A 12993-nucleotide genomic window follows, 5' to 3' on the forward strand; every position below is an offset into this window, starting at 1 on the left:
CGGACCTGAAGAGCTTCAGGAAGTACAGGCGAGGGTAAGTTAGAGATTCCAGGAAATTGACGTTTGCTTCGAATGCAAACATTATAAAGTCCTTTGGCTCTCTTGTGAACGGGGAAACTGAATGAAAGCTTTAACGTGCGGTTGTGAAACTACAGGTTATGGGTGAGTCCGCATGCAACATAGGCCTATTCAAATCAGGTGTAGATAATTGTTATTATCATATAAGCTTTCACATGCAACACATATTCTCACAAACAAAGGCGTCTCACCTCCAAGACCAACCGGAATAAATGTCAATGTTTAAGTCCTAACGATACAGTGATATAAAATCAGTTTGTGTTTCCTCTCAATGGTGCAGTCATAATTTAATGTAGGCAGACATCTGGGACCCTTTTGGGGTAGGATCCATTGATCAGCCCTGCCTGGTCTCTTATCTCCAGCAGCACGTTGCGGCGGTTCTTCTGTGACAGACTGATAGTGTTCTTGTGTAGTGTAGTGTCTAGGCCAACCCAAAGGCTTCTTACTTTAACTATCAAAAATAATTAAGTGTTAATAGGTTAATATTTGATACGCTATATTATATAGATATTTCTAATTGATGCAGTGTGAATTAGAGATGCACTGCAATGAAAATTCTTGGTCGAAACCGAAACCGAAACCGAAACCGAAACCGAATATAGGGTTAAGTTTATGGTTAGGCAACAGTTGGCCGGAAGCCGGAACCGAATACCGTCTTTTGCTGTTTTTCATTCCTTTTACTTTAATTTTTCACCATTGCATAAATCACGTCCTTTATAAACTTTTTTGTCTTGCTTTTCAATACAAAAAACTAAGTGCAAATTTGATACAAAATGAGTATACAATTATTATTATTTTTTTTCTTAATAAAAATGTCCGGTTTATTTTTTCCGGCCTTTTTACTCCTTCGGCTGAAACCGAAAATTATGTTTTGGGCCATTTTCGGTGGCCGAATATTCGGTGCATCCCTAGTGTGAATGCAGTAGGCCTTCAGACTTATGACACCGTTTAAGAACAGCCTGTGTTTTTACAGATCGGACCTTCAGCTCTGAATGTATTAAAATCACAGCCTCGTGAAGATCATTCGTAAAAGCCCCAAATTTCGTCATGCCGGAATCAAAGGTAAAAAGGAACCTTTCCAACTTCTTCATTTTTGGACTGTTTCTTAATTTAAAGTGGTTTCAGATATTTCCTCATCCTCGCTATCGCCCAGAATCGGTCCTCCCATCCTGTCTCCGTGCTCCAGGTCACGAAGTGGGCGTGCCTGTGGCTCCTGGCCTGGTGGGCGGGCCCCGCCCTGGGCTACAGGAACGGGCGGGTCCAGGTGGTGTGCGGGAGCATGGAGCCGCTTCACGGCCACAGCCCTAGCCCCGACCCCGCCCCGTACCGCCTCACCGTGGACGGGTCCACGGTCAAGCCCGGAGACCGCGTCACCGGTGAAACTACTCACACACGTCCTGCTGACAGTGGAGCCGTCTGGAATAACTAACGCTGACAAACCATCTCAACTCCCCCCTCCCTCAGTGACGCTGCTGGCCAGCGACAGCTCCTCCCCGTTCAAAGGCTTCCTCCTGGAGGCCCGTGATGCCGCGGCCCCCAACTCCACCGTGGCCTTGGGGTCCTTCAGCCTGCTGCAGCCCGGCGTCTCCCAGCTGCTGGGCTGCGGGGGCCGACAGGTGAGGTGGGGGGGCCGAGGGGGCTACCAGGTGAGGGGGGGAGCTATCAGGTGAGGAGAGTCGACAGGTGAGGTGGTCCGGCATTCAGAGCATCCTGTGACGCTCTCCCACACTTCAGGAGACCTTTGGTCACAATGCCTGGTCCTGGGGGTCTGACTCAGAGAGTGCCTGTCTCCAGACTGAACAGGGAAGGGTTTTAAAATGGATTTGTGTCTATATATATATATAAATATATATTAGTACGACATAGTCTGTAGTCTTGTAGAGGCCTGCTTGAGGTTCCTTGTCACTCACTCTGAACCAACCAGGCTTTGCCGTGAGGAGAGGAACACGCTGGGATCGGTCCACCTCACTGATCACTTTGAGACAGTGGAGGAGGGGAGGTTCACTCGTCCGTTGTGTTCCCTTCAGGCGTCTGGTGTGAGTCACACCAGTGACTCAAAAAAACATCAAGTGCAGGCGGTGTGGACCTGCCCCAAGGACTCGCCCCCCACCGTCCAGTTCTTGTGAGTCCTCCAAGCAGACACAATCTATTCGTCAGTTTATCATGTGAAGTTGTTTTACCGAGTTGTGTCTCCCTTTCTTTATAATTAGAAAACAGCTAAATTGACATAACACAAGTACAATAATAGTAATTTCCTGTAATTATACGATGGGGGAGGGGGGGGGGGTAGGGTGAGTGGTAGGGGTTTAAGGTGTTAGGGAGGGAGGGGTTAAGGAGTGTCAAAATAAAGATTCTTATAAACAGAGAGAGGTACGGGCTTGACAGCCTTTTTTTTCATGTTATATTTTTTGCACAAATCACTGATATATTATGTTATAAAACATATTGGAGATTTGTGTAGAATCTGATAAAAATCGTGTGATTTTTATTGAAAGCATTATTGAAATCACTATCGATGAGCGTTGAGTACAGATATGTCCAGGGCGTTTAGCTACGAGCTCAGTGTTCTGTTGGGACTCTAACTTTAAGTAGTGTAGTTTTGTTGAACCAGTTTCAAGGTTCAAACATTATGCTGTGTTATCTGGAACTAAGCCAGACTAGTGATAAATCAATTGAGAAATGTCTCAACACATTGGGATGTCAAAGTGAAACCAAAGCAAAGCTCTTAATAACTAATCAGTAACCAGGAGAGACTTCACACTCCAGGTTCCTCTAGTCCTTGGCATCTCAGAACACCTTCAAAGCGTGACAGAGTGTGGTGGTCTGGGGGTGGAGATGGTGGCTCATCCCTAGCTAATGCAAAACTCCCCATGGAAAGAATAACTTTGCACAACACCTAAGTTAAAAATAAACCAACTCCTCCCATTTCACTTCCTATTCTAGTGGGGGTAGTTCTGCTATTGGTAACTCAGAGAAACAATTGCTTTTGGTGTAATATATCTTGCAAGTATTTGGCTAATCCTGATATTCAAATTCAGTAAATTCAGAAATTCATGCATTTCTGATCATCATGTGATCGTTTGTCACATGATGCCAGAATGATGCTCTAGCCGCAGTCTCAGTAGACGGTGAAAGAAGACTCACTGTGGATCCTCCACATTGTAACGGTATTGTTCCTGTGTCCCGCGGTTGGCTCCAGCGCTACGGTGGTCCAGAAGAAGAAGCTGTACTGGGTCCAGGTACCGGGCCCGGTGGTGGCCGTTACCGGGGCTGCTTCAACCACAGCTGGGGTCCTCACCCCCCCCGCCACGGCCGCCGGCCTTCCCGCTGCGGTGAGTCCACACCACCCCAGTTGAAGGAACCCTAGAAGAACCGACAGCACCTGATGCACTGTTCCCCCTGCGTGCCTCCAGCATTGAAACAGCGCCCCCCGCTGGAACAGCAGCGCTACTGCAGTCAGCAGTTCCTTTTCGCCACAAATGCTTTGTTTAAATTTTGAAACCCGGACAGGGGGTGGGGGGCGGCTACAAACTGAAGATTGAAAACTGTGTCTGCGCTCACATCGATGCCAAAACAATATTGTCACATGCTGTCTGTTATGTCGTTAGACCTTACATCACACTGAAACCTCTGTGCACGTGCAGCCCAGCACCGTGCACGTGCACACCAGCACCGTGCACGTGCACACCAGCACCGTGCGCGTGCACACCAACACAGTGCAGTGCATGTGCACGGTGCAGGTGTGCATCAGCATAGTGCATGTTTTGCACAGTGTATCCGTTTTGTGTACACAACTAACACATAAGCCCTTCCCGGCTCGACTCTCAGAATGGGTGCCGTTCTGTAACGGTGGGATTATGTCTTTAGATCTGCGTGTATCTGTGAAGCTAACTAGGACGGCCCCCTGTAGTTCAGCTCAGAGGGCTGTGGACACAACAAGTCCTGCCTCAGGGAGCCAGCGGGCTGCCGTCCAGAGAACGACCGGGACTGCTTCTTCCTGTCCTTCCGCCCGGACGCCATCGGGGGCAGCGCGCTGTTCGAGCTCAGCGGCCCGGCGGAGGGATACGTGGCGCTGGGCCTCTCGCTGGACACCTGGATGGTAGGTGATCCGCCCCTCAGCCCCACAGCGCTGGACCTTAATGGGAGGCACTCACTGAAAAGCATTTGGAAATGCCGCTGGTCAGAAAAGCACGATATAAATGGAGTCCATTTACCATTAGCTGGGAGTGTAATCAGTGTTTGGCTGGAAATACCATTTATTTATTTTAATGTTGGACTCGTACTTGGACATGACCAACACACGTCCTCCATCACAATAGCCAGGTTCAATTTATTTGAAGTTATCTCATCTGCGGCAGAGAAAAGCTTCTTCATCCTTTACTATCGGCAGCAAATTACTTAAAGAATCAGCCTTCAAAATCCTAAACCTCATGGAGCAGGACTAGCCAACCTCCTGACACAAGCCAGGTGAATAGGGGATTACTCTCCCCACTATGAGTGTGACACTGCAGGCTAAGAGCCACGGTGAGGCGATGTGTTCTCAGTGACCGTGGAGCCTCTGACCTTCGCCTTCGTTCCAGGGCAACGATGACGTCTACTTGTGCATTCAAGACCAAGGCCGAGTCCACATCCAGGCCGCCTCCGTCTCCGGACGGACCCGCCCTGAGCCGGCTCCTGAGGTACTGGACGCCCCCCCGGAGTGATGGACCACCAGCAGCAGTACGAGATGGTCCTGGCCTCTGATTGAACGCTGAACACTTACCCCCGGTTCCTCCCTGCTCCCAGGGGACCCTGCGGGACCAGGTCGGGGCCATGACCGACGGGGTCATCCAGTGCCGTTTCCGTAGAGACGTCCGCATCCCTCAGACGGACCAGAGGTTTGACCTGGACCAGAGCTACTTCCTGTTCCTGGCCCACGGCAGATATGAAAACGGTCAGAACCGGGGGATTATTAGAAGAACTAATGAATTGACTTATCGTATGTTTATAGTTCCAAATCCCATCAATGGCACTAGTTTCATGTGTATTGCACCTTATATCCCATCCTTATATTATAATTGTGTGTGTGTGTGTGTGTGTGTGTGTGTGTGTGTGTGTGTGTGTGTGTGTGTGTGTGTGTGTGTGTGTGTGTGTGTGTGTGTGTGTGTGTGTGTGTGTGTGTCTCTCCAGGCTACACTAGGAGGCACCACAGACAGCCTCTGATCTCCAGTGTCAGAGCGCTGGTCGTTGGACCCCCTGTCGACCTCTCTGGCTCCCGCTCTCCGCTGATCATCAAGCTCCACGGTCGGTCCGACAAACACAACGACAAACCCTGAACTCAAACCACTCTGACACCAAAACACTTGGGTGGCGTTCGAAACGTAGATGGCTGTCGCTGTTTGTAACCCTAACCTGAGACCCTAACTTGTGGATCCTCCGACAAGAATTTGATTAATTTGATGAATGCAAAGTTTCCAAAATGATACTTCGTAGTGTGTGTGGATGATGACCTCGCCCAGTCCGATAGATTCTGGGGCTGGCGAGGCTGCTAACCTGTTGCACAGTGAGTGATCAGTGAGCACAGATTAAATCCACACACACTCGGGGAGAGATCTCCTGCATGGCAGCATGTTTCATTAACTTTAAAATTGAAAATAAAGTTAAAAGTTATTAATTCGCTAAACAAAAAATATTTCTTTCAGATCCGTCTACTTTGACAATATTTCCCACTATTAAAGCAGAGTGTCTCCCTGGTCATGTGACCTGGAGTGTCTCCCTGGTCATGTGATCAGCAGTGATGATGTTCCCTGGTCATGTGATCCCCAGGGGTCATTATGCTGGCAGCTTGGATGTGGGTCGTCAGCACGGGCGTCCTCTTCGCCCGACACTTCAGACACGTGTGGCCAGACGTTCTGCTGAGAGGAGGCAAGGTGTGGTTCCAGGTAGGACACCAGGGAACCAAAGAGGAGGAGGATTACAAAGACACAAAACTGAAAGAAAATACATTAACAACGCAAAACATGTTCTAATTGGAAATGTGAATTGAAAATAATTGAAGAGATGTGTTAAACCAGTCCTGTTGAAAGGCCCACTGTGTTGTAGCTTCATGATTGTGTTGTGGTCTAGAGCCGGGAGAGAGAGTGATAAGGGCAGGCTGTTTGGTCTGGAGCCCGGAGAGAGAGTGATGAAGTCTGGCTGTGTGATGCCGCAGGTACACCGAGGCCTGATGCTGCTGGCAGTCAGCCTCATCAGTGTGGCCTTCACCCTTCCGTTCCTGTACCGAGGAGGCTGGAGCAAAGTGAGTCCTACACCCTGACCATTCTCTCTCTCTCTCTCTCCCCTGCTGTCTGTGTGTCTCCATCTTTCTAAGTGTGTTTCCTCTGTGCAGTTCATCATGTTCTTTGGCTCCTTTGTCATGTTGTCCTCGAAACGTGTGTGTGGGCGGTGTGAGTCACACTTTGTCTGTGGCGCTGACCCTGCAGTGGCGAGACGGTGGCAGCAGGGGGGGCTAGAGAGTCGTGATTCTACTGCTGAGCCGACCAGCAGACTCTCCTCCCTCTGAAGCACGCTGCGTCTCTCATCCAGACTGCATTTGAAGCCTTCAGCACCAGTACGGCTGGAGGCTACCAGAACATTATAGACCAATGGCCCGTTATGAAAGTCCTCATCTCTTGTTCTGTGAACATCGTCCGCTAAGCTGTGGTCTGCCGACCATCTTTCTCTTCCACATTTAACCTGTCACTCCCGACGCCTTTACTCTATGCTGATACATTTAATGCAACGTGACTTGTTACACGATATCCTAAATGTATTTACATCATGCTAGACTTTTGCTACTAAGAGGATTTGGGTGAAGGGAAGTCACTGGGATGAGGAGGGCTCAAGTTCTGACGGGCAAGTGTAGACATTTTCTGTCTGTCTGTCTGTCTGTTTAATACTTTCTTATTTAGTCTGTGAAAACATGGAAAGGCTTAAATGATGTAAGCATTTAAATACTTTCCTATCACGCAGAAGTTACAATCATAATGTCTACTAATACTGTAGCCTACTGTATACTCTTACTAATTATTGGGGTAGGCTAATGTATCCTCATAATAATACTCGGGGTAGCCTGCTGTGTACTCATATTAATACTTATTGTAGCCTACTGGATACCCATGCTAATACTCAATGTAGCATACTGTATACACATACTAATACTTACTGTAGCCTACTGTTTACTCATACTAATACTCACTGTAGCCTGCTGTATACTCATAATAATACTTACTGTAGCCTACTGTTTACTCATACTAATATTCACTGTAGCCTACTGTATACTCATAATAATACTTATGGTAGCCTACTGTTTACTCATAGTAATATTCACTGTAGCCTACTGTTAACTCATACTCATACTCAATGTAGCCTACTGTATTCTTGTATAAAACTTAGTGTAGCCTACTGTATACTTATTTTGGGGTAGCCTACTGTATACTGATACTTACACTTACTTTAGCCTACTGTATACTATTTTTTGGGGTAGCCTACTGTATACTCATACTAATACTTGGGGTAGCCTCATGCTGAGTGTTTCTATGTTGTGCAGCGTGCAGGCTACCATCCATACATGGGCTGTGCTGTCCTGGGCCTCTGCATCGTCCAGCCAATCATAGCCCTGTTCAGACCTGCTCCCCTGTCCCCCAGGTGAGAGACCAGCGGCCCCTTAAACCAGCGGCCCCTTAAACCAGCGCCCCTTAGCCAGCATCCCCTTAACACTGTCTGACCAGCGGCCCCTTAAACCAGTGTCCCCTTAACACCGTCTCAGACCAGCGGCCCCTTAAACCAGTGCCCCTTAGCCAGCAGCCCCTTAACACTGTCTGACCAGTGGCCCCTTAAACCAGCGCCCCTTAAACCAGCGGCCCCTTAAACCAGCGCCCCTTAGCCAGCAGCCCCTTAACACTGTCTGACGAGTGGCCCCTTAAACCAGTGCCCCTTAAACCAGCGGCCCCTTAAACCAGCGCCCCTTAGCCAGCCTTAACACTGTCTAACTAGTGGCCCCTTAAACCAGTGGCCCCTTAACACCGTCTCTAAGTGTCCTTAACGTCTGGTTGTCTTCTAGGAGGCGTCTCTTCAACCTGGTTCATCGCTCAGCAGGCCGCTGGCTGCAGATGCAGGCTGGTGAGGATCTGTCAGTCAGTCAGTCAGTTAGTCAGTCAGTCAGTCAGTCAGTCAGTCAGTCATGCTCTCCTGCCCTCTCTCCTCAGTGGTGTGTGTTTACCTGGGCTTCCGGCAGCAGGCCTGCTGCTGCAGGGCCCCCAGGCCACAGGGGCCCTGGTTGGCTGGGGGCTCTGGATCATGCTGGCTGAACTCGGGCTGCACTTCCACTCCATCTCCCGGCCAGGGCAAACCAAGGTACTGCAGGCCTCGCTTGTAACGTTACTTATAGGACATGTTGTCAGGGTAGTTTGGTTGTAACGTGACATATACGTCTCTAGGTCAGTGTAGCTCTTTTAATACGCAACGTATAGGTCATGTTCTCAGAGTAGTTCTGTTGTAACGTTACTAATAGGTCGTGTTCTCAGTGTAGTTAGGTTTTAACGCTACATATAGGTCATGTTCCCAGTATAGTTATGTTTTAACGCTACGTATAGGTCATGTTCTCAGTGTAGTTATGTTGAAACTTAGCGTTGTGTGTGAGTTACGTGATTTCTACAGTAAAGGTTCACTCTCTCTTCTTCACTGGGTGGTTCCCAGGTTGAGTGAGGGAATATTTAGACACAATATTTGTCGAATTTTGCTTCATTTCGATACAACTGTAATGAAGGTCTGCATGCATCTCATCCCACTGCTCACCAGCATATGAACACATTCTCCAGCTCCTTCTTCGGGGCCGACTGAGGACAAGTGAGCGGAGGAAAGCGTTCAGCATAATGACCGTCTTGTAGCCTGAAGCGGCAAAACCAATCTCGCTCCCACAGATTTACTGCTCTGATTTAGTGTGCGTGCGCGTGCGTGCGTGTGTGGTGTGTGTTAGTGTGTTAAATGTCAACCCTTATTTGAAATTATGGAAGGGGGAGAACGAAAAAACTTCCGCTGATAAATTGTTCTGGAACTCAAGTCTCAAGATGAGAGGACGTAATGACGTTTTTGCCGCATGGACACTTTAGTATTTGGTTATATTGTAGAGGCTAGGGGAAACATGATGCAAACATGGTCTAAAATAGATTGTTGTGGAACAAGGATGAACTGAACATTTCCATCACATGTTGTGTGAAAGGATTTAGTATTGAGTTCCATTTCGTCAGCGGTCAACACATGACGAGCGTCCAGATATAGCAGGCTCCAGTGTTTTCTACTTTGAAACCATGGAAACATATTCAGGTTTAGAAATGCAGAAAGCAGCTGGTCTCTTTATTTGTTGATTTTAGAATCAACGAATATTTGTCTTATTGGACAATTTGAGTAGTCAGTCGCTCAGGGTCAAAGGTGAAACTCTTCAGAGTAGCATCAAGTTGGCCAATCAGAGCAGCTGCCCACGCCAGGCTTGTGCTAGGCTAGCGCTGGGTTAGCCTTCAACGCTCCAGCCAATAGAGGCTAGTCACGTGTTCCTGCTCTGAACCTCGGCAGCAATTTGACAGACTGACCCAATGTTGTACCTGCCCTGTTTTGTTCAGTCGTTCAGCAACATGGCCACATGGTTTTCATCTGCTGGGAACACTGGGAACACTGGTAACACTGGGGACAATGACGACCTCCCCCTCGTCACACTGGAGGACCCAAGCCCACCACCGTGAGCACGCGCAGACCTCAATGATTAAGTTCAAAAACGTTTTAAACCAATTTCTAATCTGTTTTGGTCCGTTGTGTTTCAGGCGTACGTGTTTGAGAAGACGCTGATGCTTGTGCACCAGCTGGGAAACATCTCGTTCTTCTGGGTCCTGGTGAACGCTGTAGCGAAGGTTTAGCTCTGCTACCTCTGGTCCTGGTGAACGCTGTAGCGAAGGTTGAGCTCTGGTTCCTCTGGTCCTGTGAACGCTGTAGCGAAGGTTTAGCTCTGGTTCCTCTGGTCCTGGTGAACGCTGTAGCGAAGGTTTAGCTCTGGTTCCTCTGGTCCTGGTGAACACTGTAGTGAAGGTCTAGCTCTGGTTCCTCTGGTCCTGGTGAACGCTATAGCGAAGGTTGAGCTCTGGTTCCTCTGGTCCTGGTGAACGCTGTAGCGAAGGTTTAGCTCTGGTTCCTCTGGTCCTGGTGAACGCTGTACGCGAAGGTTTAGCTCTGGTTCCTCTGGTCCTGGTGAACACTGTAGTGAAGGTTGAGCTCTGGTTCCTCTGGTCCTGGTGAACGCTGTAGCGAAGGTTGAGCTCTGGTTCCTCTGGTCTGGTGAACGCTGTAGCGAAGGTTTGCTCTGGTTCCCTGGTCCTGGTGAACACTGTAGTGAAGGTCTAGCTCTGGTTCCTCGGTCCTGGTGAACACTGTAGTGAAGGTCTAGCTCTGGTTCCTCTGGTCCTGTTGAACACTGTATGAAGGTTTAGCTCTGCTCAGCCTCACACAGAACAGGCTTTATTAATGGAAAGGAATTTTAACTATGCATTTATTGAAAGGTACTTTAATGTGTTTTAGTGGACAGAGATTGTGTAGGTGCGTCATAAGTACACAATTATTGTAAGTATTGGAGTTATACTAATGCTCATAAATCCTTACATATTTGTGATACTCATTGTGAAACATTTGTGATATGGGTGTATGTGTTTTAAACAATTTATAACAAAATTCATCATCACCTAAAATATGATGAACTATTCCATGCTCATCTATTTCCTTCTGAACACAAACAAAACCTTTATAATTAATAAACACAAAAGGCAGATCTTGACCTGTTTCTCATCATTCTTTTATTGTTGCATGAATCTCTTTGAATACTCAACACATACATATACAGAGATAAAGCCCCCGTATACTTTAATAACGAGGTTGATAATAACAGAAACAGAAGCCTCTTTTAAGCTCACTTATCCGTCACTTTGAGTACAGAATGGGTTTTGTTTGTAGTGAGCCTTAAGGAATTAGCATACAGACAGGATGTAAACAACGCCGTTAACGGTAACAAATGCTGTCTTTTCGTTAGCTAGAGAGAAGATAATGTGGTGATCCCTAAAACACTGTCACTGTTCTAGACATGTTATTGTTTGCTGATTATATTCTTTAAATGTTTTTTTTATGATAGTGACATGAAAGTAAATCGCCTTTGAGGAAACTCTTAAATCTCTTTAAATCTTTAAAGACTTCAAATATATATACTTCATCCATTCACAATACTCTTGAGAGTTTTGATGATAAACAATATAAATGCAGTGCTTAATTGATTTCCATTAAATTGATTTGTCATGTTAAATTCCCTCTTTCAAACCTTTTCAAAAGTATGACCCTTTAGATTGATCATTGACCCCTTGATCAGCCTACTAAAGTGTTCTCGTAAGATAGCAGAGGTAAAGGCTTTGTGCTTCAGGGTGCATGGAGCAAAAATCGTTGTACATCTCAAAATAAATTTGGATTGTCATATTTACGAAAAAATACATGTAAGCTAGTAAGATTAGAGCTGTTCTCAAGCTGCCTTTGATCTCCGGGTTTATAATATTCTCTTGGTACTGAAGATCATCCAGCTATTCATTTCAGCAAATAAAATCACAGTACAAAAATACATTAAATATACATATATAGCGACGTAGCCTCTATTGCCTTTAGCTCAATAGACAAAATGTCAAAATGTTTTCTTCTTGAATGTTTTACATTTATAAATGGTAGCAAATAGTGGCCTAAACGATACATTCATTAACTATCAGGCATCTTGGAAAACAGTTGAACACACTGCAAATACTCTTCTTCTACAAATCTAACCTATTAAGGCCCCGTCTGTACACAACTATGGTGGTGTATTGTTTTGTAATTGATTAGCCAGTTGTTTCTCTTTTCCAAAATCCAGGAAGGATCACAATATTTTTGCATGAAGAACCAGAAGCAAAGCGTATGTTGTGTCGCGACACAAGAACAAACACTGCGTAAGACACAGAGACATGGGTAGTACGCATACGATGTAACGCCTTCCCCAATGTAACGCCTCAGTCGGCCTTCTCCTCTGCGAACTCCCCGGCCTCCATCGGAGGGCCATGGCACTCTTACGTCGTTCTTTGCTGTAGACGTCTGGGAACTGAGCAAGAACATTTCCTTGTGTTGGTCTCATGTCGGTGCTGGTTTCACCGCCCCTCCACCCCACATCATTCTCTTTAATCCTGTCCTTTTCTCTACCTCACTTTTGAGGCGCTGCGACTAAATTAACTGAAGTTGAAGATTCAATAATCATACCTTTTATTATCATTCTTACTTTTTACGTGTAGGTTTGAAGGTCAGTACCCCGTGAATGTAACCCATGATAGTAACGGTTATTTAAAGATGGCATATTATACCACCAGGTGCGAGTGGATTAGCAGTTACAAGCCGTTTTTAAAATCTGCCTCTTCTGACAGCAAAGTGTCAGTGTCCACCTAGATGTGTAACGGCTATAAGAGCAACGTTTGCTACAGGCAACTGGGTAGGCTGGTAGACTGATCTATCAGGCACACATCTAGGTGGAGACGCCCACTTATGATGTCAAAAGAGGCAGATTGTAACGGCAAATCACACTCACACCTGGTGGTATAATATGCCACCTTTAACCGTTACGGAGTCAGCTTGTACTTTCTTCTGCTACAGCTATAGATGCCCGTAAGGTCTATGGTCTAACCGTCCTTACTGGTTGAGAGTGAGAGAGTCTTACCCTGTGGTCGCGGGACAAAACGGGCGGTCCATTCTATAGGCGGTCTTCATCGGTGATGAGGGGGACGATTTGCATTTCTCTGGAACGTCAACTGTGAGAGAAAACACATTCTGGCATGAACATGGCGATAACAGTGTGAAGTC

The 12993-nt window shown here is 46.8% G+C and overlaps 1 protein-coding gene across 5 annotated transcripts in view; it reads left to right on the top strand.

Moving 5' to 3' along the window:
- Nucleotides 1–10912, top strand: part of frrs1b (ferric-chelate reductase 1b) — an 11385-nt gene extending 473 nt beyond the window's left edge. The window contains exons 1-18 of one of the 5 annotated variants that reach the window (XR_003974786.1): nt 1–34; nt 1052–1140; nt 1232–1454; nt 1543–1694; nt 2106–2200; nt 3278–3410; nt 3989–4177; nt 4659–4757; nt 4864–5011; nt 5248–5361; nt 5884–5999; nt 6269–6355; nt 7646–7743; nt 8159–8217; nt 8304–8451; nt 9714–9829; nt 9911–10522; nt 10566–10912. The exon at nt 1–34 is cut by the window's left edge and continues 472 nt beyond it. Coding sequence is in view for 4 of the 5 variants with exons in the window: in XM_030348938.1 (XP_030204798.1) it covers nt 1126–1140; nt 1232–1454; nt 1543–1694; nt 2106–2200; nt 3278–3410; nt 3989–4177; nt 4659–4757; nt 4864–5011; nt 5248–5361; nt 5884–5999; nt 6269–6355; nt 7646–7743; nt 8159–8217; nt 8304–8451; nt 9714–9830; nt 9912–9936 (1818 nt within the window). In the remaining variant the exon portion in view is untranslated. Of the gene's footprint in view, nt 163–1051; nt 1141–1231; nt 1455–1542; nt 1695–2105; nt 2201–3277; nt 3411–3988; nt 4178–4658; nt 4758–4863; nt 5012–5247; nt 5362–5883; nt 6000–6268; nt 6356–7645; nt 7744–8158; nt 8218–8303; nt 8452–9713; nt 9831–9910 lie in introns of all 5 variants that reach the window. The other 4 variants (XM_030348938.1, XM_030348940.1, XM_030348939.1 and 1 more) reach the window with 4 other exon arrangements.
- The last annotated feature ends 2081 nt before the right edge of the window (nt 10913–12993 follow it).

The sequence above is a fragment of the Gadus morhua genome, chromosome 23, assembly GCF_902167405.1.
Source record: "Gadus morhua chromosome 23, gadMor3.0, whole genome shotgun sequence".
NCBI lineage: Eukaryota > Metazoa > Chordata > Actinopteri > Gadiformes > Gadidae > Gadus > Gadus morhua.